Source organism: Phoca vitulina, unplaced genomic scaffold (genome assembly GCF_004348235.1).
Source record: "Phoca vitulina isolate PV1807 unplaced genomic scaffold, GSC_HSeal_1.0 scaffold2, whole genome shotgun sequence".
NCBI lineage: Eukaryota > Metazoa > Chordata > Mammalia > Carnivora > Phocidae > Phoca > Phoca vitulina.
Window position 1 is genome coordinate 66519789 of NW_022589705.1, and position 24679 is coordinate 66544467.

At 48.5% G+C, this 24679-nt stretch overlaps 1 protein-coding gene and 1 pseudogene across 3 annotated transcripts; one reads left to right on the top strand and one right to left on the bottom strand.

Annotated features, from left to right (window-relative positions):
* On the top strand, positions 1-4418 carry LOC116638572 (annotated as a pseudogene).
* On the bottom strand, positions 3936-23434 carry KIF2C (kinesin family member 2C). 3 transcript variants are annotated; one of them, XM_032417039.1, is made up of 21 exons: positions 23279-23379; positions 22110-22204; positions 19430-19531; positions 19211-19259; positions 16682-16804; positions 14783-14905; positions 14150-14250; positions 13435-13530; positions 12937-12991; positions 12689-12851; positions 10904-10994; positions 10596-10659; positions 10428-10519; positions 9501-9643; positions 8291-8495; positions 8067-8177; positions 6938-7005; positions 6519-6624; positions 6309-6422; positions 4686-4809; positions 3936-4589 (listed from the first exon to the last, which is right to left on the bottom strand). In XM_032417039.1, exons 1-21 carry the CDS (start codon positions 23340-23342, stop codon positions 4507-4509), a joined length of 2172 nt encoding a protein of 723 aa, XP_032272930.1. In that variant the 5' UTR covers positions 23343-23379; the 3' UTR covers positions 3936-4506. The 3 variants fall into 3 exon arrangements, 2 of the variants coding, with proteins under 2 accessions (XP_032272930.1, XP_032272939.1); XR_004301000.1 differs by lacking the exon at positions 6938-7005 and having other exon boundaries at positions 23279-23434; XM_032417048.1 differs by lacking the exon at positions 14783-14905 and having other exon boundaries at positions 23279-23434.
* Positions 23435-24679: the final 1245 nt, after the last annotated feature.

The following is a 24679-nucleotide window of genomic DNA, read 5'->3' on the forward strand; positions in this document are numbered from 1 at the left end:
ATGGCCCAATTTGTCCATAACCTTGCAGAGAAGGCCCTGGTGCTAGTGGTAACTGCTGTAACTTACTCAAAGCCTCAGTGGGCTGATGGGCAGATTGGCCGCATTTTGGCACTATGCCAAGGTTGACCTGGTTCTTCCAACCCCTGCTGAGATCCCTACAGCTATTCAGAGCTTGAAAAAAATAGTCAAGGGTGCTCAGATGGGTAGTTTCAAACAGTTCACAGTTAAGGAAGCTCTGCTGAATGGCTTGGTGGCCACTGAGGTGTGGATGTGATTTTATGTCAGGGAGATCATAAACAAGCGAGGCATCACTGGCATAATGTTTGAAGATCAATCTTTTTTCTTTTTTTTCTTTAAGATTTTATTTATTTGACAGAGAGAGACACAGCGAGAGAGGGAACACAAGCAGGGGGAGTGGGAGAGGGAGAAGCAGGCTTCCCGCCGAACAGGGAGCCCGATGCGGGGCTCGATCCCAGGACCCTGGGATCGTGACCTGAGCTGAAGGCAGACGCTTAACGACTGAGCCACCCAGGCGCCCCTGAAGATCAATCTTTAACATGTTTATATTTTGTTTATTATTTGAGTGTTCTTGGATCATTTGTGATCAGGCTGGTATTTGTTTTTTGTTTTTTTTTTAAAGATTATTTGTTTATTTGACAGAGAGAGAGAGAGGGAGAGAGCGCAAGCAGGGGGAGCAGCAGAGGGAGAGGGAGAGCAGGCTCCCCGCTGAGCAGGGAGCCCCGACGCTGGGCTTGATCCCAGGGATCGTGACCTGAGCCGAAGGCAGACACTTAATCAACTGAGCCACCCAGGCGCCCCGGTCGATTGATTTTCCAAAAAAGGTGCCAAGTCAATTCAATGGGAAAACAAGTCTTTTCAACAAATGGTGCTGGAAATACTGATAGCCACAAGCCAAAAAGTGAATTCAGACACCTCACACCATCTACAAAAATTAACTCAAATTGGGTCAAATATAAGAGCGAAAACCCTTCACTTAGTGTGTTTTTTAGATTCATCCATTTTGGGGGCACGTGGGTGGCTCAGTTGGTTGAGTGTCCAACTCTTGGTTTGGGCTCAGGTCTTGATCTCAAGGTCATGAGTTCAAGCCCTGCATTGGACTCCATGTTGGGCGCCAAGCCTACTTAAAAAAATAATAAAAAAAACCCCAACACTAAGTGAAAGAAGCCAGACGGTAAGACCACATATTGTATGATTCCATTTAGATGAAATGTCCAGAATAACAAGTCCATAGAGAAAGTAGATTAGTTGTTGCCTGGGGCTGGGGGAAGAGTTGATTGGGAGGTGACTGCTAACAGGTATTGGGTTTCTTTTTGGGTGAAAATGTTCTGGAATTAGTGGTGATGGTTGCCCAATTAAATGAGTATACCAAAACCACTGAATTTATAGCATGTGAATTTTATTTTTTTAAAGATTTTATTGGGGCACCTAAGTGGCTCAGTCGTTAAGCATCTGCCTTCGGCTCAGGTCATGATCCCAGGGTCCTGGGATCGAGCCCCGCATCGGGCTCCCTGCTCTGCGGGAAGCCTGCTTCTCCCTCTCCCACTCCCCCTGCTTGTGTTCCCTCTTTCACTGTGTCTCTGTCAAATAAATAAATAAAATATTAAAAAAAAAAGATTTTATTTATTTAGGGGTGCCTGGTGGCTCAGTCGGTTAAGCGTCTGCCTTCGGCTCAGGTCCTGCTCAGGGGTCCTGGGATCGAGCCCCACATCGGGCTCCTTGCTCAGTGGGGAGTCTGCTTCTCACTCTCCCTCTGGCCCTCCCCCTGCTTGTGCTCTCTTTCTCTCAAATAAAGCCTTTAAAAAATATTAAGATTTTATTTGAGAAAGAAAGAGCATGAGCAAGGGAGGGGCAGAGGGAGAGGGAGAAGCAGACACCCTGCTGAGCAGGGAACCCGATACGGGGCTCGATCCTAGGACCCCGAGATCATGACCTGAGCGAAGGCAGACGCTTAACCGACTGAGCCACCCAGGTGCCACTATATGTGAATTTTAAAGAATGTGAATTATATCTCAGGGCACCTGGGTGGCTCAGTTGTTAGGCGTCTGTCTTCGGCTCAGGTCATGATCCCAGGGTCCTGGGATTGAGCCCCGCATCGGGTTCCCTGCTCGGTGGGAAGCCTGCTTCTCCCTCTCCCACTCCCCCTGCTTGTGTTCCCTCTCTCGCTGTGTCTCTGTCAAATAAATAAATAAAACCTTTAAAATAAATAAATAAATAAATAAAGTATGTGAATTATATCTCAATAAAGCTTTTTTTTTTTTTTTTTAAAGGTCTGGCATATTCAAGAAATAAAGGTCAGTGTAGTTGGAGAACAGTGAGTGGTACGAGATAGTTTATTCACTCAAAAATATATATTGTATGCTCACCGTATGTTCTAGACATTGTGGATATAGTATTAAACAAAAATCTTTGTTCTTATGTGCTTAAAATAGCTAACTAGCACTTATATAGCATTTATTTAATATGGGACTTTGTACTTACCGTGTGTATATCAACTCAATTTTCCTACCACCTCTATACCAGTATTACCCCCACGTCACAGATAGCACAAAGATGTGAAACCCACATAAGGTTCTACAGTCAGAGCCAGGCTGTGTGGCGTCAGAAGCTGGGCTTTTAACCTTGAACTATTCTGGCCAAACTGCATTCCAACTGGACTAACAGAGGAAGGAGCTGACCAGGCCACAGTAGGGCACTCAGAATTTATCCTTTGTGCGAAGGGATGCTATTAAAGAGTTCGGAGCAGGGGCGCCTGGGTGGCTCAGTCAGTTAGGTGCTGCCTTCGGCTCAGGTCATGATCCCAGGTTCCTGGGATCGAGCCCCACATGGGGCTCCCTGCTTCGCGGGAGGCCTGCTTCTCCCTCTCCCGCTCCCCCTGCTTGTACTCTCTCTCTCTGTCAAACAATAAAGTCTTTAAAAATAGATAAATAAATAAATGTTTAAAAATAAATAAATAAAGGGTTCAGAGCAGGGGATGACTTGTAAGGATGCGTCCCCATTAGGAACATGTATGGTATTCCAGGTAAGAAGATGGGTCAGGTCTGGTAAGGTCTTCATTTAATCTTTCCAGTTCTGTGAGGTGGGTTTTGGTGGCCCCATTTCACAGATGAGGGCGAAAGTTAGGTATCTGGAAGCTTTGAAGGCCTCAGAGCTAGTGCTGTCTCTGTGAACTTGGTTCAGCTAAATTTCTGAAGCCAGGTCCTACAGTTGGTTATTGACTGGCACCTTCAACTCATGCAATGAGGTAGAGAATGTGCCTGTTTTATAAATGAAGTAACTGAGGCTGGGAGAGCCAGAACCTGGTCTGTTCGACCGAGGTCTTTACTCTATAGAGTTTCTGCAGTAGCCCATGTGCCCCACGCTCCCCACCCACCTTCCTGAGGCCTTTCTAGAATACATATTTGGTTGTGTGGCACTTAGACTAAAAATGTTTTAGTGGCATATTACTATTTAGATAATTCATGTTCCATGACAAGGAATCTGGAACCCTCCAGTTCCCAAACTGTCCATGCTCTATCCTTGGTTTCTCAGTCCACTGGCAAACTTCTAATTTTTCCAGACCAAACTGGTGTTGCTCATCAGATCCTTTCCCATCTAGCAAGCCAAATGCCTTCTTGTCAGTGTTGCCACAGAATCTTTTAATGTGACTTGAGCAGACCGTAACTGACAGAGCACCATCTCTTTTCTGCTTCTAGCTCCTGGCCCCAGGAGAGGACCTGGGACCAGGGACGCACTGAACAAGGCAGGGGCTGAGGCTTTACCGCATCACTGAAACTGCAGGTGTGGATCTGGCCTCCTTAGGGAGAGTGCAGAATCAGCACTATGGAGAGTGGCCTCCTTAGGGAGAGTGCAGAATCAGCACTACGGAGAGTGGCGGCAGTGTCTGTCCTTAGTCCTTTCCACACACCACTCAACAGATTGATTTTTCCCTCTTTCTTTATTGTTAGACACAATGTATAAACACGTAAAACAGAAAACAGCAGGGATCCTCTTGAGCCTCAAAAACCAGCAAGGAAGAGATCCCAGAGACTTTTTTTTTAAGTACAAGACATAGTGCCTGAACCAAGGGCATGGAAGGCAGGCCAGAGCCAGCAGAGAGCTGGACTAAAGGCTCCTTCCCTCTCCCCAGAGCCAGGATAACCCCACAGAGCACCCCACCAATAGCCAGTCCACACAGGCAGAAGGCCACCCAAGGGAAAACTCTATACCAGAGAGTCTTCCCCTCCTGGAGAGAAGGTAACACCCTTCCCATCCTCTTTCTTCCCATTCTTGCTCCCTTGAGGGCTACGACTGAGGAAAAGGAAAGTAGTGTCCCATGTCACTCTGACCCCCTCCCCAGCTGCCTCGGGCCCCCATACTTGGCATTTACCGAAGCCTGTCCCAGCTCAGACCCTGACTAGTCCCACCCGGCGCCCAAAGTTTGCTAGGGAGGGATGGAGAGTGGAAGAGGCTGGGTGTGAAACCAAACAGATCTTTTATTTGCAGTCGTCACTGGGGCCGTTTCTTGTTGCTTATCTGTTTGCTGGCCTGCTCTTCCAGCTGCATGGCCAGGCGCAAGGCCTTGATGACATCTGGAAGGAAGGGGTTGGGGGGGCACTGTGGGTCAGCGGGGGTCTCAGAGGCCCCTTTCCCTCAGGGCAGAAGCGCCATCCTCCAGCCATACCCACCTCGCAGGGCTGAGAAGTGCTTGGCTTGCTGGACCAAGGCAGACTCTGCCTTGTTCACGAAGGTCTCCAGGTCATAGTCCGGCTGCTCGGTCATCTCAGAGAGCTCCAGCCAGCCTGGCCCTTGCTGTGGTGACACGGGAGAACCTTGTCAGTTCAAAAACGGTCAAACCAACTTAGCAAACCCTTCCTGCTCCCCTACCACCTGCAATGCAGACGACGTGCACGAGCTGCGCATTCCTTCGGCCACAGCCCACACTCTGCCTCCTGACCTCCTCGCACAGAAATCTTCAACTGAATCCATCCTCTGTCCTGCCTCCAACTTGTCCCTCTCCCCGGGTCAAATGAACGTCACAATCTGTCTTGAGACCACGCCAGAAATGGGAGCAGCAACTTTATTCTTTTACCCTGCTTGTCCCCAGATCCTACCAATTTTGCCCCTTAAATGGCACCTGAATCTCATGTCCTCACTCCAGTCCCATGGTGGCCATGGCCACACTCTGTCTAGGCACCAACACCTCTCTTGAACTCTTAACAATAATCTCCTAACTGCTCTTAACTCCGAAGTGCCTCTACTCATGCTCTCCCACATTCCCAAACCAGGCTCCACATTGCACCTAAAGCTCTGATAAGACCACGTCATCTGATCCGACCACACTCCGCTTTACTTCCTTCAAAGGCATCCACTGCCCTTGCGACCAAGTCCAGGCCTTGAGAGTGAACCATGGGCCCTCTAGCTGACCTGGCCATGGCCTTAACTCCATCATCTGCTCACTCTTTTTGCTTTGGTCAGAGTGAATCTCTCATTCTTCCTGAAAGTACCATGGCCTTTCACACATTTGTACCCCTGAGCACTCCAGGGAGGGAGGACAGACTTAAGCGCTTATTCTTCATGTGCCCTCCTCAGTTCAGAGTGGCCCAAGCTCCTTTCTGTGCTGCACCCTGAGCGCCCCCCTGGCAGAGGGCACTCTCGGGCCTCCCCTCCCCCTGCAGCAGGAGTCACAGCAGCACCAGCACCCAACACCTACCACACACTAACTGCATGCTGTGCACTGCTTTAAAAACGTATCACTTAATCCTCAGACACAACCACCCTGTCTTGCCCATTTTAGAGATGAAGAAACTGAGGCCTAGTGATGATAAATGACTTTCATAAGGAAATCAGCTTATAAATAGAAGGGTCAGGATTGATCTAGTCTTATTTTAGGGCGTACTATCCATACCTCATGTTTTTGGTCTTTGGTTTCAGCACAGCAGTTGACATACAGAAAGTACTCACCAAACACTCGCTTAATAAACAAGCCAAGGTCTCTGCATATAAATCACTCTCCAAAACCTCAATCAGGAGCATAGAGGAGAGACACTAGCTCTGGCTAGGAAGATGGAGGAGAAAGGCTGTGTGGGCCAGGCTGGAGAAGGGGGTATGTTAATTAGTTGTTCTAGAACAGCTAGATGAATAGGTAGAGAACGAAGGAATGCTAGGTAGAGGCCTGCCTCTTGCCATCCCTATCTGAAGACTTGTGGGAGCAAAGCCCAGGTCACGTTCAAAGAATGGTGCTAAGCACCACCAAGGGGTTCTGCTAGTATGGATATCCAATCCCTCCCTAGCCAGGGCCAGCTCCTCACTTGTATAATCTCCTTGAGCTCCTCCACGGCCCTTTCCTCCAACTCCCTGATCTGAGACATGGCTTCATTAAAACTGGACATCTGGGAAGATAGTTCCTCCTCTTCCTTGGAGAACTGCAGGGGCCAAAAGGAGAGGTACAACAGTATGGTCTAGTTCCGATCTCAGCAGGTCACATTTCTGTTCTGCCTGGCCCCACCCCCACACCTTACATTGCCTGTGATCAGAGACCCATGAGAGCTGGCTTCCATCTCTTCTGTTTCCATCTGAGTTGGCTGCTCCCCACTGGACCCACTGTGGGGGCTCAGCTCCTTGACCCTGAGGAAACAAGAAGGTCTCAGAGCCCACAGGAGCCTCCTTGGCACTCACAAGACTGCAGCACCACTCAGACCATGAGGCTCAAGGGGAGAAGCAGCTTTGACTTTGGCCTAGAGTACCCATGTTGGCTCTCGACCAAGGCCTGAAGGGGACTGGGACAGACCATCTAGCATCATGTCTGAACTCCCAAGTCTCAGATTCACTGAGTCACAGAAGAATGTACAGTAGGCACTGAGACTCCAGAGCTCCCTCCCTCTTCTTTTCCTCCCTCCTGCACCCCTCTCCCCATCCCACTGGTCATGGGTACCAGTACCTGTCTGCATATCTTAGTGTGTTTAAAGTATATTCACAGGAGCTTATGCCTGGTGAGATCATGGCAATCTGCAAAAGGGGGAAACAGGCAGTTAAGGGTTGAAGATCACAGGGTAAGTGCACCAGACCTCCTCCTGCTGGAGACTGCCAGGAACTATCTATTTGAGCTGCTGACACCCACACAGTATTGAAGCAGGAAGCTAATAATTAAGCATCCATTCTGTGCCAGGCAACTTGCCCCATGGGCACCGAAAATTAATGCACCTTGAAAATTGGTTCCTGGTGCATCTGGTTATCCCCTCTGTTGCTTTATCACTTTATTGATCCTCTCACCAAGGTCACATCTTAAGGAGCGGTGGCTCCTGCTGGAACCTTCTATTCAGCTGGGCTCAGGAATGATGGTTTAGAGCTTAGTCAGAAATTCCCACCTTCCCTAGTAGGCTGGGAAGAGGAGATGCCTTGGAGGGGAAGAAGGGCAGACCCTAGCTAGCAGGGCTTGTAGATAAAATAAGGGGACAAAAATCATTTAAGGCCATAGCCCTTTCCTATCTGCAAAGCTGGGAGCCAACAAACCTGAAGGAAGCCATAGAGGAGATGAGAATTTCCCTCTCCTGCTTTCCCATAGCCCTCCTTCTGATTTCTGGGACCCCATTTCACCAGGTAAGGGAGCATGGACCATCCCCAAACCAAGAGCTGCCCAGACATACAGTAAAGCGAGCATATCCTTTCCTTCCCTCTTGAATAGGCAAAGAGGAACTTGGTACTAAAAGGCCAGGTGGGGGCGGGGTGGCGACTGGGTGGTACAGTCAGTTGAGCATCCGACTCTTGATTTGGGCTTATGTCATGATCTCAGGGTCCTGGGATTGAGCCCCATGCTGGGCTCTGCACTTGGTGAGGAGTCTGCTCGAGGATTCTCTCTCTCCCTCTCCCTATGCCCCTACCCTAGCTCGTGTGTGCACGTGCTCTAATAATTAAATAAATCTTTAAAATAAGTAAGTGAATAAATAAAAGGCAGCAGGGGATGCCCAGTCAAGATCAAGCCTGGAAATCCAGGTGGCCAGGGGCACCAAACCTGCCCACAGACAGGACTCAGGGTCTTTCTGTACCACCTCCAAAGTGACCCTACTCACCATGCAGGTCCTTGAGTTCTCCCCGATAAAGGAGTCCCTCAGCACCTGTGTCAGCTTGCTCTCTCGAAACGGGGTGTGAGCCTTGTTCTGTCCCAGGGCCCTGATGCACTCCTGTGGGAGAGCAGGAGCCACTGTGGTCCCTTCCTTCCTTCTGGGCCGCCCACTCCCTCCCTCCCTCCACCAGGAGCCCTCCAGGCCAACCACCTCTGTCTAGGCCCTGCTACCTTCAGAGCCAGGAGGCTCTTGTTGATTTCTGCACCTTCCATGCGGGTCTGCCGGTCAGCACTGGAAGTGTCCGCACCTCTCTCATTCCCTGCCAGATCCACCAAAGAGAACTTGCCATGCACTCTCCCTTTGGCTCGAAGAAGAATCTGGAAGCAGGCATGGGAGCGGGAAGAGTTGGAGTTGGCAAATGTCTGCCCAGAGGTCCTGTGTCAAAGGAGAGCAAAGAAAGGCTATGAGCCTCTGAGGTTACCAGCCACTGTGGCTCCCCAGAGCTCAAGCACCCGACTCCACAGCACTAAGTTCTCTGGTACAAGGGGCACAAGTCAGGACTCGGAGCAGTCCTGTGTCTTCTTGTTCCGGACTTCTGTTTTGTCCTCCGTGGGCAGGAGCTCTCCCTCCAGCTCCGGACCTAGCAAGTTTTCCTGGCAGTGAAAGTACTGGATTCTGTGCTAGGACCTTAGCCAGACCCGACGGCCCAACAGCACATGGGGAAGGAGTGGCCTGTGTTGCAGGGCCCAGCGGGAGAAGGAAGGGTTGTCATGAATCACTTGTCAAAGCTTGAGGGCCCTGAGGAGGGCAGCCCGTTCCCTGGGCCTCCATAAGCCACCCAGCACCCCACTGCACCATGCCTGGTGGCAGAGGACTTCCCTAACTCTATAGAGGAGCTAGGACCCCATCACTTCCAGCCTAGAACATACCCAGAGATCCTGTCTCCTACCACAGAGGGAGAGAAGAGCAAAGAAAAACCTAGAGAAGTCAGGAAGTATGCTGTGGGGTAAGAGCCTGGAAATAAAGTCTGCCTTTTGGGGGGAGGGGAAGCGCCTGAGTGGCTCAGTCGGTTAAGCGTCTGCCTTCAGCTCAGGCTCAGGTCATGATCCCAGGGTCCTGGGATCGAGTCCCACATCTGGCTCCCCTGCTTCTCCCTCTCCCTCTGGCACTCCCCCTGCTTGTGCTCTCTCTGTCAAATAAATAAATAAAATCTTAAAAAAAAAAGTCTACTTTGGTTAGATTTAAGACACTTTGACTCGCTCCTGATGACCCCCTGGCCTGGGGTCATCGGCCCTATTGAGAGTCCTTAACGCAGGGGCCCTCACAGCCCTCACCAAGCTGCAGAGAGCGGCACTCTGTGGAAACAGCAGTGGGCTTAGAGCGAGGGTCTGTCACCTGAACCAGGGACTGGGGGGCCCTTCCCATCACCAGAACTCTGACCTGCAGGCACTGCCCATGTCGATCATCTTGATGACCTCGTCGGCACAGCTAACCAGGTGCTCCTGCAGCCCCACCACCTGCACCTGCTGCTTGCCGTCTTCCAGCACCCGCAGCTTGGCTTTCTTGTTGAGCAGGTCGAACAGCTGTGCCAGGCAGGGGAACAAGGCTAAGGCTGTCAGGGGCCGGGCACCCCACCCGACACCCCATCCTTCAGGGCCTGTCCCAGCTTAGAGAAGGCTGGCAGCAAGGAAGGCAGAGAGAAGCTAAGCCGGGTGCAGGGCAGTACCCCTGAAAGCCGAGTCGGGCTGCCTCAGCGTGCTCTCTTACTTCGCTAGCTATGGGAGCCTAGACCCGTACCCAGCGGCTCCGGGCTTATTCCTCATCTGCAGCATAATGACGGTAATACTTCCTCAGAGGTTACTGTCGTGAACGAATGAGTTGAGACATGTGCTTTAGCACACGATACCATATCAATAATCCACATTAGCTATAATTATTATTATTATCCTTGAGAGCCTGCTCTGGGGAAGGCAACTCTGCAAAAGCATGGAGTGTAGAGAGAGAGGGTACAGAGTATAAGGGGTGGAGGAGAGAGTGAAATAGAAGATGAACAGAGAATGAACGTACACGATCAGGGGAAGAGTAGAAAGGTTATAAAGGAGGTGGGTCAAGGGAGGGCAGAGCACACACAAGGCAAGCTGCCCATGTGAGAGGGGGCCCTGAGGAGTATTGCTGCCCTACTTGTTGAGCTTGGGCCCCATCTCATCATCAGATGAAATCTCCCACACATGTCCGGGCAGAGCAGCCCATCAAAGGCTTGACGGCCCACAGGTTGTTTGGTTTCTACAATTTCTAGCCAACCTCAAGGATTTAGAAAGTTCAGGGGCCCCAAGAGTATAAATAGGGGGCTCCTTGCCCGCTAGCTACCTTTCCATTATAGATCTCGAAGAATGTCACATAGACTTCCAGGCCCAGGTTCCGGTAGCGGGGCTGATTCTTCAGGAGGAAGACATCTCGGGCTATGGAGAGAGCCTGGATTAAGTAAGCAGCCTGGCTTTCTGTGCCCAACCCCGGTGCGGCAGAACACATACTTACAGGCCATGGCATAGATCCCTTTGGATGCTTTCGGAGCTTTCCCAGAGAGGTCTCCGCCCATGGTCTGCAAGGGAAGGGGTGGAGGACGGTGGTACATACGGGGCCTTGGGCCTAGGCCAGAGCACCACTGGCTTCATCGCCACACCAAGGCCGAGATGCTGCCCCGCAGAAGCGTGTGGCGCTAGAGTATCTGCTGATGGAGTGTCTGTGCCAACAGCACTTTCTGCAAGAAGCTCACCGGCTTCCTTTTCAGGGACCCGGTGAGATACCATGGGCAGGTCTGCTCCCAGCCAGGCCTGAATACTCACATGTGTCTTGCCGCTTCCCGTCTGGCCATATGCAAAACAGGTTGCTTTTCCCCCTTCAAAGATGGTCTGGACCAGTGGCCTTGCTGTGAACCTAGGAGAAAGGATAGGAGAGAGTATTTATCTCTCCCTAAAATGTGCTTCCTAGAATGTGGTCCTGTTGGCTCCTTCACTGCAGAACTCCTGGGGTCTTCAATTCCTCCTTCCAAGCACTAGCACTCCTCTCCTGCAAAGTGGTCCTACCGGACCCCAGCCCCACTGATAAATTTGAAATTCTTCCAACCAACTGGGGAGGGCTGGACTGACCTGCCAAGAGTAAGCAGGTGGCCTTCACTCTAATTGAGCCACCAGCCCTCCCTCCAACCCTGAGACCCAAGGTGAAACCCTGAGCTTAGTAGCTGACCGCCAGCATAAGAAACACTACAAAGATCAGCGGAAACCCTCTAAAGTAGGACCTTAAAATATTTTAGGCTTTGTGGGCCACATAGGTATCTCTCACTTTTTTTTTAAGGTTTTATTTTTAAGTAATCTCTATGCCCAATGGGGGGTTATAAACTCATAACCCTGAGATCAAGAGTTGCATGCTCCACCAACTGAGCTAGCCAGGCACCCAGCTGTCACATTAAAAAAAAAAAAAAAAAAAAGATCCTTTAAAAACATAGAAACTATTCATTCTTAGTTTGAGAGCCCTTTTTATAAAAAGGGATTGTGAGCCAAATTTGGTCCATGGGCTGTAGTTTGTCATCCTCTGGTCTGGAGCAGTCCTGATAATAGAACTTTCTGTGATGGAGCGCCTGGGTGGCTCAGTCGGTTAAGCATCTGACTGTTGGTTTCAGCTCAGATCATGATCTCAGGGTCAGGAGATGGAGCCCCACGTTGGGCTCTGCGCTCAGCGGGGATTCTCCTTGAAAGATTCTCTCCCTTTGCCCATGTGCGTGCTCTCTCACTCTCTCCCTAAAATACATAAATCTTAAAAAATAAATAAATAAATAAAAGAACTTTCTGTGATAATAGAAATGCTCTCTACTGTGCTAATAGCAGCCGAGGCCACATATGGCTATTAAGCACGTAAAATGTGGCTAATATAACTAAAGAATTGAATTCTAGGACGCCTGGCTGGCTCAGTTGGTAGAGCATGCGACTCTTGATCTCAGAGTCATGAGTTTAAACCAAAAAAAAAAAAAAGAAGAACTGAATTCTTAATTTTATTTTTTATTTAAATAGCTACATGATGGAGTGCCTGGCTGGCTCAGTCAATGGTACATTTGACTCTTGATCTTGGGGGTTGTGAGTTCGAGCCCCACCTTGGGTGTAGAGATTACTTAAAAATAAAAATCTAAAAAAACGGAACAAGAACTAAAAACTACATGAGGCTTGTGGGTGCTGTATTAGACAAAGCAATCCTAGTGTGTGCAGAGTCTGCTAAGCTTAGTGGGTAACAGAATGGCTGCATAAGATACTGGAAGAACCCCTACAGCCTGCCCAGCCCAGCCTCAGCAGAGTGCAATGCGTAATACCTCACTTATGAGCCATTCAAGGATGGGCTGCTAAAGATGCAAAATGGGATATGACAAGCCCAAGCTGGGCCTTCCTGGTGCCTGGGAATTGGGAGTCGGAGTCAAGGCTGTAGTCAGAGCCGGAGCCAGCTCTGTGACGGCTGATCCAAAGAAAATACAAGACCAGGAAGGTCTCAGAGTTCAATGTGGCTGTGAGTAGTGTTATCACAATGTCCTGCATGGAAAAGAGGAAGCCTGGGAGAAGGGGAAAAAAAAAAGGCAGGAGACTAACCTGTAGACAACTTCATTTGAAACTGTTTCATCAAATGCAAAGTCAAAGCAGAAGGCTTGGTTCTCCAGATACTTTGTTAAGTCCACTTTTAACTTGGGCTCGTGGACCAAGAGGAGACACTTGCTGGGAACGGAAATCACATCAATTTCTTTCTTGGCCAATTCTGCAGAAGGAGAGTATTTCAGGGGATGATTCCTGGACACGGAGGATGTCAGTCCAGAACCTCCTTCTGACTGATCAGGGCTTACCTTGTTTATTCAGCGGGCGTTTCCTCACACAGACACATATCCTGTGCTCTTCGATCTTCAAGAGGATGAGAGAAGACAACCAGCCAGTGAAAGGTCAGAGCAATATTGAAAGAACCCCTCCTCTTCCAGTCCCGTGTCTGGCCCACTCAGGGGCCAGGACCTGACACTAGGACCCCTGCCTCCGCTCTGCTCTAGAGCACAGCAGACAGCTCTGAATTTCCTTCCCACTTTCCTCACTCTGCTGCCTACAGTTTTCAGTGCTACTTGCATGGTTATTAGTAAGGATCTAGCCAACCTATGCAAGTGAGGAGGGTGGGAGTTTTGGAGATCAGACTCTCCCATCCAGCCTTACTAGCTCTAGCCCACCAAAGGGTACTGAAAATACCTCAAGGGTGAGTGGAGGTTCCTGTAGGGTCTCACTCTCCTAAAGGGGAAATTCGTCTCTCAATTGTACACTTACTCAGGAAGGAGAGGTAGAAGCCTTTTGGGCTTACTTACAGGATCAGTCACAGTAAGCGGATGACATTCCAAAGTAGTCCGAAATTCTTTAATCATCCGGGCGAATTCCCAGTTTGGAAAGCTGCTGTCATACTCCTGTTTGGGACAAGGGCGAAAAAGGACAGACGGCTGACATGCCGACATGTAAGTGCTCTCAGAGCTCAGTGCTAAGCAGCAACAGCTCTTTACATGCATACAGCTCTTCAGTTGACAAAGACCCCCAGTCTTACTTCCTCCCACCCTGGCTCTAGGCTGAGAACTCACGAACAAAGCCCTGAAGATGGAGACTGGCAGGGGGTTGCCTAGGCATGTACCAAACCACTCTAGGAACTAGGGCCAGAGCCACTCTCCCCTTTTAGGAGCCCAGCAGGTTGAGATCCCCGAGAGCAATGAACCCAATTGAGAGGAAGTGCTCCAAACTGGAACTCCATTGCAGCACTTCCCCCGCCCCCACCAACACAACTGGGGGGGTGGGCAGGGAAGCAACTCTGCCCAGTAGCTCTGTTGCCATCACACATATTGGTCAGCATGAAATATTCCTCACCCGAAGGCTTCAGAAACTATCTGACTTATTTCTTCTCTGAGTCCTGAGAAACCAGTTAAATGTCCTAGATATCAGAACTGGAGCCTCAGAAATGCTGGGACCCAACTGTATCTCTGTTGCTGGTGAGGGTGCAGGACATCTGTCTCAAAACCCTTGACCTAAGAAAAGTACCTGTGCTCGCTTTATTCTCATTTCGGAGTTCTGGGCCCTCTTCTCTTCTCTCTTGTTCTTCATTTTTTCCATTTCCTTCACAATACAGGATTTCCTCCGAACTGTGGGGAGCAGGGGAAAGGAAGCCCACTATTACCTGTCTAGGCCAGCCGGCCTACTCTTCAGCTGCTGTACTGAGTCCTGGGCCTTTCCTAGACCCTTTTTTTTTAAATGACCATATGCAAGGAGAGGCAGCAACAGATGTGACTGTTGGGAGGGCCAAGCCCGCAAAGTAAAGACTTGCACAAGCACTCTAGGCCTAACCCAAGCTCTCTCCACGCCTCTGTGGCATTTTCTCACAATCAGAAGAGGGGATACCATCCCTGATTGATCTTGATGGTCATTCTGGTTTATCCTTCAGGTGTCGGCCAAGACTTGAGCTGTGACAACAACTCAACTACATCCAAGGGCTCCGGTCAGCTAGTGGGGACAGGGTCACCTCTTGTGAAAGACTGATGCCAAAGACACAGGAAAACATGCCCCCATGTGACAAACATGGTTTGAACTCAGGTGCCAAAGCAGGCCAGGTTTGGGACAGATGGAACAACCTGTCCTGCACCAGGAGCAGGAGAGCAGACAGCTTGGCGCATCTACCTGAGTTCACAGGGTTTGCAGAAGAGCTGCCTCGGATGGAATGGACTTGCTCTTCCACTTCTTCGCTGACCATCGTCAATGGTATTTCAGCCACTGCCGGGCAGGAGGGCCTAGGGGGGCCAGCTGTGGAGGAACAAGAGTCACTGGCGAAGCAGGCAGGCATACCAGAGCTGTGCTCCTCTGAGCCCTAGCCGGTCATGTGCCAGGACGGGTGCAACCGACTGTGGCTCAGCAAGGGCTCAGGCTCCCACAGTGTGAGCAAAGCTTGGGCTTTTCCCTTCACCTCAGCCCACACCCTGAGCCCAGTCAGTCTCTCTGTGAGGGCTGGCTCCTGGGATCAAAATTCTTGGGAGGGTGGGGTGCTTGGCTGGCTCAGTCAGTAGACAGTACAACTCTTGATCTCAGGGTTGTAAGTCTGAGCCCCATGTTGGGTGTAGAGATTACTTAAAAATAAAATCTTTAAGGGGCGCCTGGGTGGCTCAGTTGGTTGAGTGTCCAACTCTTGATTTCAGCTCAGGTTGTGGTCTCAGGGTGGTGAGACTGAGCCCCGCTTCAGGGGAGTCTGCTTGAGATTTTCTCTCTCCCTCTCCTTCTTCCCCCACCCCCCTGCTTTCTCTCTTTCTCTGTCTCTAAAATAAATAAATAAATCTTTAAAAAATAAAATCTTTAAAAAAAATATATATATATATGTATATATATATATATCTGAAAGGGTATGTAAATAGCTCAGTATGGACTTCACCACAAAGGAAAAGCCTCTAAAGGCCTGAAGACTTTAGGCTTGACCCAAGCCTGGGTTCTCAGGCCAGGGCTTTCTACTCATTTGGAAGAAAAGCCAGGATTTTCTGACTTCTCCAAAGCCTTGGAGCCTGGATGGCTAACAGGAACAGACAGAAAAGCCAGGAATAACAGGAAACTGAGTGGAACAACTGGGTGGCTCAGTCAGTTAAGTGTCTGCCTTTGGCTCAGGTCATGATCCGAGGGTCCTGGGACCAAGCCCCGCATCAGGCTCCTTGTTCAGCAGGGAGCCTGCTTCTTCCTCTACCTGTCTGTCTGTCTCTCTCTCTGATAAATAAATAAAATCTTAAAAAAACAAAAAACAAAACCAGGAACCTGAGCCACAACTAAACATACTGATTCAACCCAGAAAGGTACATCCCATGATAACTCATTACTTCCCATACCTGCTTGTGACCCTTTTATTTACCTTCATTTTATTAAAGCTGAATTTGACATGTAAGACGTAATGATTGTATATCTTACAAAATCTGCACTTGCTTTATCTAATAAAAGTTAGCAACTAAAAATATTTTTAGTTTTTTTTTTAAAGATTTTTATTTATTTGAGAGCAGCATGACTACGGGCAGTGGGAGAGGGAGAAGCAGACGCCCCACTGAGAGGGGAGCCCGACATGGGGCTCAGTTCCAGGACGCTGGATCATGACCTGAGCTGAAGGCAGACGCTTCAACAACTGAGCCACACAGGTGCCCTTAAAAATATTTTAAAATTCCATTTATACAAAGTCCAAAGTTAATTTATGCTATCAGAAGTCAAGATTATAGGTACCCTTAGGGGCTTAGGAACTGTCGGGAGCTTGAGGAGGGGCTGTTGGGTTGCTAGTAATGCTCTGTTTGATCTGGGTGTTAGTTACATGAATGTGTTCAGTTTGTGAACTATATACTCAATGATACATTTGCTTTTCTGTATATATATTACGTTTCAATAAAATTAAAAGAGTAAAATGAAATGATTTCCAAATAAGGGAGTGGGGGGAGCGCGCCAGAACAGAACTGAAGCCAGGGGAATGTAGGAATCTCAGGATATTCTAGAACAGGGACAGGGCAATATATGAGGAGCTGTTCCAGAACCTCAAACAGGGAAAACAGATTCATTACTCACTGGGAGCTGAAAACTGCTTGCGGGAACTGGTAGACACTGGTAGCTCGACCTCCATATCATTCTCCTGAGTGGTAATGCGAACCTCTGAGACGGTAGACATTCGAGTGGAGCGGCTGCGGAGACCTGGAGAACCAAGGGCAGTGGCCAGTCAGTGCAGCGAGATCAGGAGGGCCGGTGGGGGCCACTAGGGGGGCAACCCTCCAAGATTCTGTATAGGGTGAGACGGGTCCAGACCACCAGGAAAGGAGCCCACCAACTTCCCGTTCCTTCTACCCAGGGAAAAGGAAATATTAGAAAGGCCAAGTACTAGTGACCCCAAAACTAATCTGTTCGTTCTGCCCATCTGAGAGCTCCCAAGAGCAAGGACATCTCCCACAAGAGCATCTGTCTCAAGTAAATGGAGGGACCTTACAGCCAATCTGAAATCCTTTCTGAAGAGGCAGACCCAATCTCTGAGAAAAAGCATTATTAAACCTTAACTGCAGTGACTCCTACCACTGTACAATCTTCCCATATTTCCAAACAACACTGTAAGGTAAGTATCAATGTTCCCATATGATGGAAGGGGGGAACGGAGGCTCAGAGAAATTAAGTGACCTGCCCATTGTCACTCAGTCAATAAGTGTTGGAGCCAGGATGGGAACCCAAGACTGTCAAGATTCCAAACGCTGGGCTCTTCCCACTGCTCCAGGATGCTCTACAGAGCCAGGCCTGGGCCACATCATCGGATCACTACATCAGCAGGGTCAGCTACATTGATTTTCTGGAATCTTAGAAGAATGCTTAAGTGAGAGAAACAACTGAGTTGTATTTGAATTCTTGTTAACTTCTACCCATTTATATAGTTACCCTCCATAAGAGAGAAACAATTCATCACCTACGAAATAAGTCAGAAACTTGGAAATAGAACACCCGGTGTAACATAGGCAAACACCAACTTGTACTGAAATTCTGAGTCTCCTAAGTCTACGCTGATCTGATGGCTCTGTATAATCCATGTCTTTCATTAAGAGCATAGATTATTGGGTGCCTGGGTGGCTCAGTTGGTTAAGCAACTGCCTTCAGCTCAGGTCATGATCCTGGAGTCCTGGGATCGAGTCCCGCATCAGGCTCCCTGCTCAGCAGGGAGTCTGCTTCTCTCTCTGACCCTCCCCCCTCTCATGCTCTCTCTCTGTCTCATTCTTTCTCTCTCAAATAAATAAATAAAATCTTTAAAAAAAAAAAAAGCATAGATTATCATCATTTTCCTATTTCCTAAAAGATTTGTCATCTTGTGTTTCATTTCTACTGCTGAATAGCATGTACCCGTATTAGGATTTGTTTTTCATTGACGGGGCTGGGGCAATGTCCTCTGAGGACAGGCATATGCAGTAAGACCATTCCAATTTCTCTTGCAGGTCCTTACAGTATAGCTAGCAAGAGGGCCAGCACCCCACCACTCAGGCCCAGCCCAAGCTTGCAATTGCACCACCTTCCACCTGGGATCCCCCCAACCTGAAGGTCCAGGCAAGTGGCTTCTGGGCCCCTGTGGTAGTTGGACCATGTCAGGGCAGTGATCACCCCTGGTTGGGACAGGCCACACAGGCTTCGAGGGATAGCTGGCTCTGAGTCATAAGTTGGATTTCTTGGGCAATTTGCACCTACAGCCACCCCACCCCCTATAGCTACAGACTATTGTAGTCAGAGTTGGTGTACTCGGACTACTTCCGTGGAGAAAGCCCAACCTTCTCCTAGACTTCAAGGCAATGCTATTATTCTTCCCATCCCACCCCACCCCCGATCTCCACAGCACCATCAACTATACTTCCAAACAGCCCAGACATAGTTTTTCTCTGGGCCTGCTCACCACCTCACTCCAAGGCACACTGTTCCCTTGAGGAAAGAAAACAAGCCCATGAGTGGCTGCTTATTGTTCTGGATTCTATGGGAAAGGCTTCTAGGCCAATTGGCAAATTTCCCAAATATATCAGGTCCTTGGGAGGTTGGCCTAAGGGCTGGATTCTTTTTTTTTTTTTTTAAGCAGTACGATTGAAGTACAAAAAGCTGTAGGTATTTATTCAACTCGCTGTGTCCGGAGATAAAGTAAACACCCATGAAACTATCATAATAATCAATGCCATAAACTTACCCATCACTTCCTAAGGTCTGTTTCTGCTCCCTTTGTTTTGTATTTTGTTTATTTTTATTTTGTTGTTAATATAAGATCTACCCTCATAGTAAAATTTTAAGCATACAATACAGTGCTGGTAATCACAGACCAGATGTTATACATGAGATCTCCAGAACTTATTTCCCAGAAGTGAAGTTTCCCATGAAACTTTGTACTCTTTGACTAAAATCTCCCTATTTCTACCTCCCTGTAGGTTGGATTCTTCCTCACTAAGATGCTTGGAAGACAGCACAGGACTCAGCCCACACAGAGCCACCTGCTAAAGTGGAGCAATGAGTCTATGTCACAACTTCCTGTGCCCCAGGAACATTATCCCAGGCACAAACCCCATGATGACAAGCCAAGAGAAATCCATTTACCTTCCTTCGGAGCAGGAATTTTGGAGTTGACTGATCTGCGTTTTTGTTTCTGAAAAACAGAACAAACCATCACAATAAATGGTTCCTAACAATATTCAAGGACCTATCTTAGGTCCATGTGTTATGCTGAAGTCCTAGGAAGTCCCAGAAAATCAGCAAAAGCCAACAAGCCAAGCAGATCATCTGGGGCACTGGTTCGGCCGGATGACAAGCACCTACCTGGACCGTTACATTCTCTTGCAGGGGCAGATTATCCTTTGGGTGTAAGGGAAGAAGTTGTAAAAGTTCTGGGTTTATTGCGGCCACATCATCAAAATCAATCTGCAAAGAGCAAGTAAAAAGTTTTAGTGGAACAACATGGCTTATTCAATCCAATTGCATCTCTGCAACCAAGGCTACCCCCAAATTCAGAATTTACCAACTTTAAGTTCCACCAAGTACTAATAACTATAAACAAATAGTCATTAGTCATGGTTTACCATCTAGATGGATATTGGCTCCTGATTGCCAAGCCAATGGTAGATGTCAGTGATGAGAACGAGGTAAAGAGGAGGGCAGACAGACAGGCAAACAGGTAGTCCACAGTAGATCTAGGCCACTTGGCTCCCCTACTGTTCTGCTGGGCAGGGGTCCTGCTGGGCACAGTCCCCTGAGCACCTCTTGATGGCTGACACGGAGGAGGAAACGAGTTCTAACTGTCCCGGAGATAGTCAAAATGGAGGGCCGTTCTGGATCTTATGGGCGGGGACAAGTTCCCGAGAGCTGCTACATAACCCTAAGTCTACCTACATTTTCTACTGGGCCCAGAAACTTCTTCCCCAGTCACGGCTTCCTGTTCATGCCTTCCCTACTTCCTGCTCATGTCTGTAATGAGGTCACAATTCTAGGTTTACATCACCAGAGTCCTGCAACCCTCTAGGAACAACTCAAACTTCATGAGCACAGTTCACAGCAGTTCACAACACAGTACCAACTTGGTTATCTGCATCTCAAAATGTTTCCAAGCTGAAGCATGTACTCCAGGGTGAAAGCTTTACCTCTACATATGCAACCTATATTTATTAACTAGCTTATTCAAACATTTATTAGGCACGATTAAGGCAGTAGGGGGGAAAGTATTCAAAGATGAATGAAGACATATATTGCCCTTGCCTTCAGTTAGCTCATATTCTAATGGCGAAGTCATAAGCACAGAGGGCTAGAAACCACGGCAGCACAGGACAAGAATAGAATCACCAAATGCAAAACCTGGCAAGTACTTCGGGAACCACACTTTTGTCCCCGTTTCTTGGACAGCTACAGACCCTTCCTACACACTCCTCCTGTTTCTGACACTTAAACCACAGAAAACAAACACCATAGGAGACCAATGATCTAACCCTAGTTCTGACATTAAGTAACTCTCACACTGATGATTCAGGGTGAACATCCCAGGAGGAGGAGTAAGAGTGACAGTGTGAAGGCAGCAAGGCACTAGGCATGGTCACAGAGTGGGGACCGGACCCATCTGCCCCTGGCCCAGCATACTTTGGAAGAAGAGTGTATGGTACAAAGAAAAAGGTTGACTGGGGTCAGATCCTGAAAAGGCTTTGAATGCCTCACTAAGACGTTCAGACCTTTTTCCAAAGGCAGTATTGAGCTGGAGTGAGACCCTACAAGAGCTATATTTCTAAACAACAAAAACAAGCTAACAAACAAAAACCACAAGGAACTACTAATAGCTGGTTAAAAATAATTTTAGGAACCTCTTGACTCAAGGGCAGATAGTGTAAAGTATTCAATCCTTTTATTTCTCAAATATACCACCTAAAGATCTGCATACCTACCAGAAGGCACTATGCTAGGCAAGTCCTTTTCCTGTGTTATCGCATTATGCTCCAGAAAAGGAGGTCCAGGTCTGTCTTATTCACCTCAGGATGCCATCTGGCATTTTGAAACCAGTACAAAATTATCTGTTGAATAAATTCTCACGACAACCTTATGAGGTAGATATTATCATCCTCGCTTTTTGGTGAGGAGATTGAATTGCTAAGAAAGTTGAAAACGTGCCTCAGAATACAAAATAGTGGCAGAGCCAGACTAGAATCCAGGCTTTTATACTTCTAGCCCGGTGAACTTTTTACCACACCACAATGCCTCTAAAACATAAATGCTTTAGTCACACCGCTTCTCTTCTCAAAATCTTTCCAAGGCTCCCCAACGCCTACAGAATAAAACCTTAAACATGTTAGTGCCAGAGATGAAGACCCTCTGTCCCCTTTTTCAACTGTCCAGCATCCTGAGCCTTCCACTGCCTGGAACAAGCTTCTTCACTAGTCCCTAGAAGGGCCATCTCACTGTTTCTGCTAAGCCTTCCCGTCCCACCCCCACCAGTCAAGCTCATCCTCAGTGAGTTACCACCTCTGAGCTGCTCTAGCAGTATTCATCTGTGCCATTTATCGTAAGTTGCCTTCGGTTCTTTGGTGTTTCAGAAATACTTTTGTCTCCTCAACGGGATTATCAGTTTTGCTCCCCAAACTGTCATAGGTAGTTTGCACTCAGAAGCTAGGGTACATAAGCAAGGTTTTAGGATTCTGTGCAGTTTGTCTTCTACAAACACACCAGAAACTGTTGATTGCTTCAATTTAGACCAGGCCTGACTAAATAAAATCCTAAAGCATCCAAAGAGGATTAGGGAGGACAAGGCAGCATCAGAAACAAGGCTCTCACAAGTTCCATTTCCACACAGATCTTTTTGTTTTTTTTTTAAGTAATCTCTCTGCTCAACATGGGGCTAGAACTAGGACCCTGAGATCAAGAGTTGCTTGTTCTACCGACTAAGCCAGCCGGGCGCCCCTTCACACAGATCGCTTAGGGAGGAAGGTGTTAAATGTGGTAGAGGCATTCTCACAGAACTTACCTCTTTGCCCTTTGTGGCGTCTCCTTCTATCCATTCCACTGAAACACAGGATTTCTCCAAGTTCACAGTCCTTACATTGGCACTGTGGATTATGCCTACGGTATGAAAAGTCGAGTTTACCCATCTTTTTCACTTTTAGAATCCCACAGAGACTCTAATGTGGAGTTGACTTGAAGGAAGCGACAGCTGCCTTTTTCTTTCTTTTTAACACTAGAAGACAATATAAACCTCCTGGCACCTCACGCTTAGAATATCCCACCATGAGGTAGGCAGGGAACAGGTCTTAAAACTGAGCTGCAGGGGCGCCTGGGTGGCTCAGTCGTTAAGCGTCTGCCCTCAGCTCAGGTCATGATCCCAGGTTCCTGGGATTGAGCCCCGCATCAGGCTCCCTGCTCAGTGGGAAGCCTGCTTTTCCCTCTCCCACTCCCCCTGCTTGTGTTCCCTCTCTCGCTGTGTCTCTATCAAATAAATAAATAAAATCTTAAAAAAAAACCCAAAAACTGAGCTGCAGGGGATAAGGATTCACCCCCCACTCAAAAGAGAGCCTACAGTGAGGTGAAGGTATGTCTGGGCAGAGAAGTCACTCTAGTCCTTCGGTACTGTTCCTCAACACGCACTGAGACTCTAGTGCCCTCGGGTTTCCCTACCTCACTCCTGACATTATGTCTGACCATTCTCCTAATGACAGGGTATTAGACCTGCCAGAGATGCGGTAGCTGCTTAACCAAAAAAAGAGAACAGATTTGCACGCTCCTGTAGAGTAAGGATCTTTTCTGCCTGATTAACCCTGAATCCCAGTGCCTGACATACTGCAAGTGCGGAATATTTAGAGGAGAGTAAAGGGGCCAGGAAGCCGAGGTCCCTACAAAGCAAGGCAATTTCAGGGGAGAACTCTGGAGGCGAAGTGAATCTAGCAACCCTAACTTCCCTAGGAGATCCACTGACTTGGAGGAGCCCCGCCCATTTCCGAGGACAGGCAGGGGAACCACCGCCAGTGGAGGCCCCTGGACCTGGGTAGAAAAGACCGACGGCCGGTGCAGACACGCAGTCCAGGTGGAGGCGGGGGAATCCCCAACAGTGTCTCGACCCTGCTGTTTGGGTGGGGGAGCAGTAATTTCAGCCGTCTCACAGCCCAAGGGTCCCCTTGACCTCGCGACCCCGCCCCTCACCATTACTGCGTTGGATCTTGATGGTGAGACCGGGAAACAGGCGGGCCTGAAGCGACGAGTCCATGGGCAGTCGCCGGAAAGAGAAACACGAAATGCAAAAAAAAACCACAGCTCCGCTAACCCTATCGAGTCTTAACGCCGCGCAAACCGCCGCAGTTTAAATCCCGCGCGCCAGCGTCTTTCATAACGTCATCACGCTGCCACCGACCTCGCTTCCGCCAGTCCGCGGCGCCCTCCACAGCCTATTGGGATATGTAGTCTCGGGTCGGTTTTCCGGCGCCTAGGACCGCCCACCCGCCTAGCCACATCCCCGCGCGCTGGGCCTACTGGGAGCTTGGCAGTAGCCGGGTGGGAAGTTTACTTTTCCCGACGTTACACGGAAAGCTCGCAGCGCTGCAGGGTTCCCCAAAACTGAGAAACTCCAGTATGGTGTTTGAGACTGTGGGGTCCCTCAGACATCCCGACTTCTTCAGTTACTAGCTCAGTGACCTTGGGTAGTTTAGAAACGACTCGCGGTTTCCTTCTTTGCACAATGAGGAGTATGCTTTCTCCCTCACGGAGTTACTGCGAAATTTAAATGAGGAACTATGTTTAAAGTGCTTGGGAGACATTACCTGGACATTTATTGTATTCCACGTGCTAGGCATGGTGCTGGGTGCTAAAGATAATAATAGTGAACAAGATACAGTTGTTGCCCTCCTTGACCTAACATTTCTAATGTGAGCAGGGAACACAAAGAAGCAACAAGTAAATTACAAATTGTGGTAAGTGCTCTGAGGGAAACTGAGATCTGAGACAGAAAATAATGGAGGAACCTACTTTAGATAAAGTGGCTAGGGAAGAAATCTTTGAAGAGATACCTAACCTGAGTCTAGAGAACAAGAAGGAACAAACTATGTCAAAATGGAGGGCAGGAAGGTGGGAGCATCCCAGATTAAGATCTGAGGACTGTGTGTGCAAAGGCCCTGAGGCAGGAAAGAACTTGATCTTGTTTGAAGAACTGAAAGAAGCCATTGTGGCTGGAAAGCAAGAGGAGAGGGGTGAGAACACGTAGCATCTTCTAGCCCATAGTAAATAATTTTGGCTTTGATTGTAAAAAGAAGTCACTGAAGAATTTTAAGCAGAGGAGTGACAAGTTCTGAGTTACATTTGATTTTATGTCTGTCAGGCTTGCTGATATGTGGACAACTGATTTGAAGAGGGAAGACTGGAAATGAGATCATTTAGCAGGCAAGAGATTATGCTGGCCTAGCCTGGGGAAGGGATAATGTAAATGCAGTTAAGAGAATGGCTTAAAGTTTGGGAGGTGATATGAATGGGTCTTGCCGAAGGGTTGGATATGGGGGTGAACGAGAAGGGGTAATCGTGGTTGATCTCTGGTTTCTGGCTAGAGCAACTGGG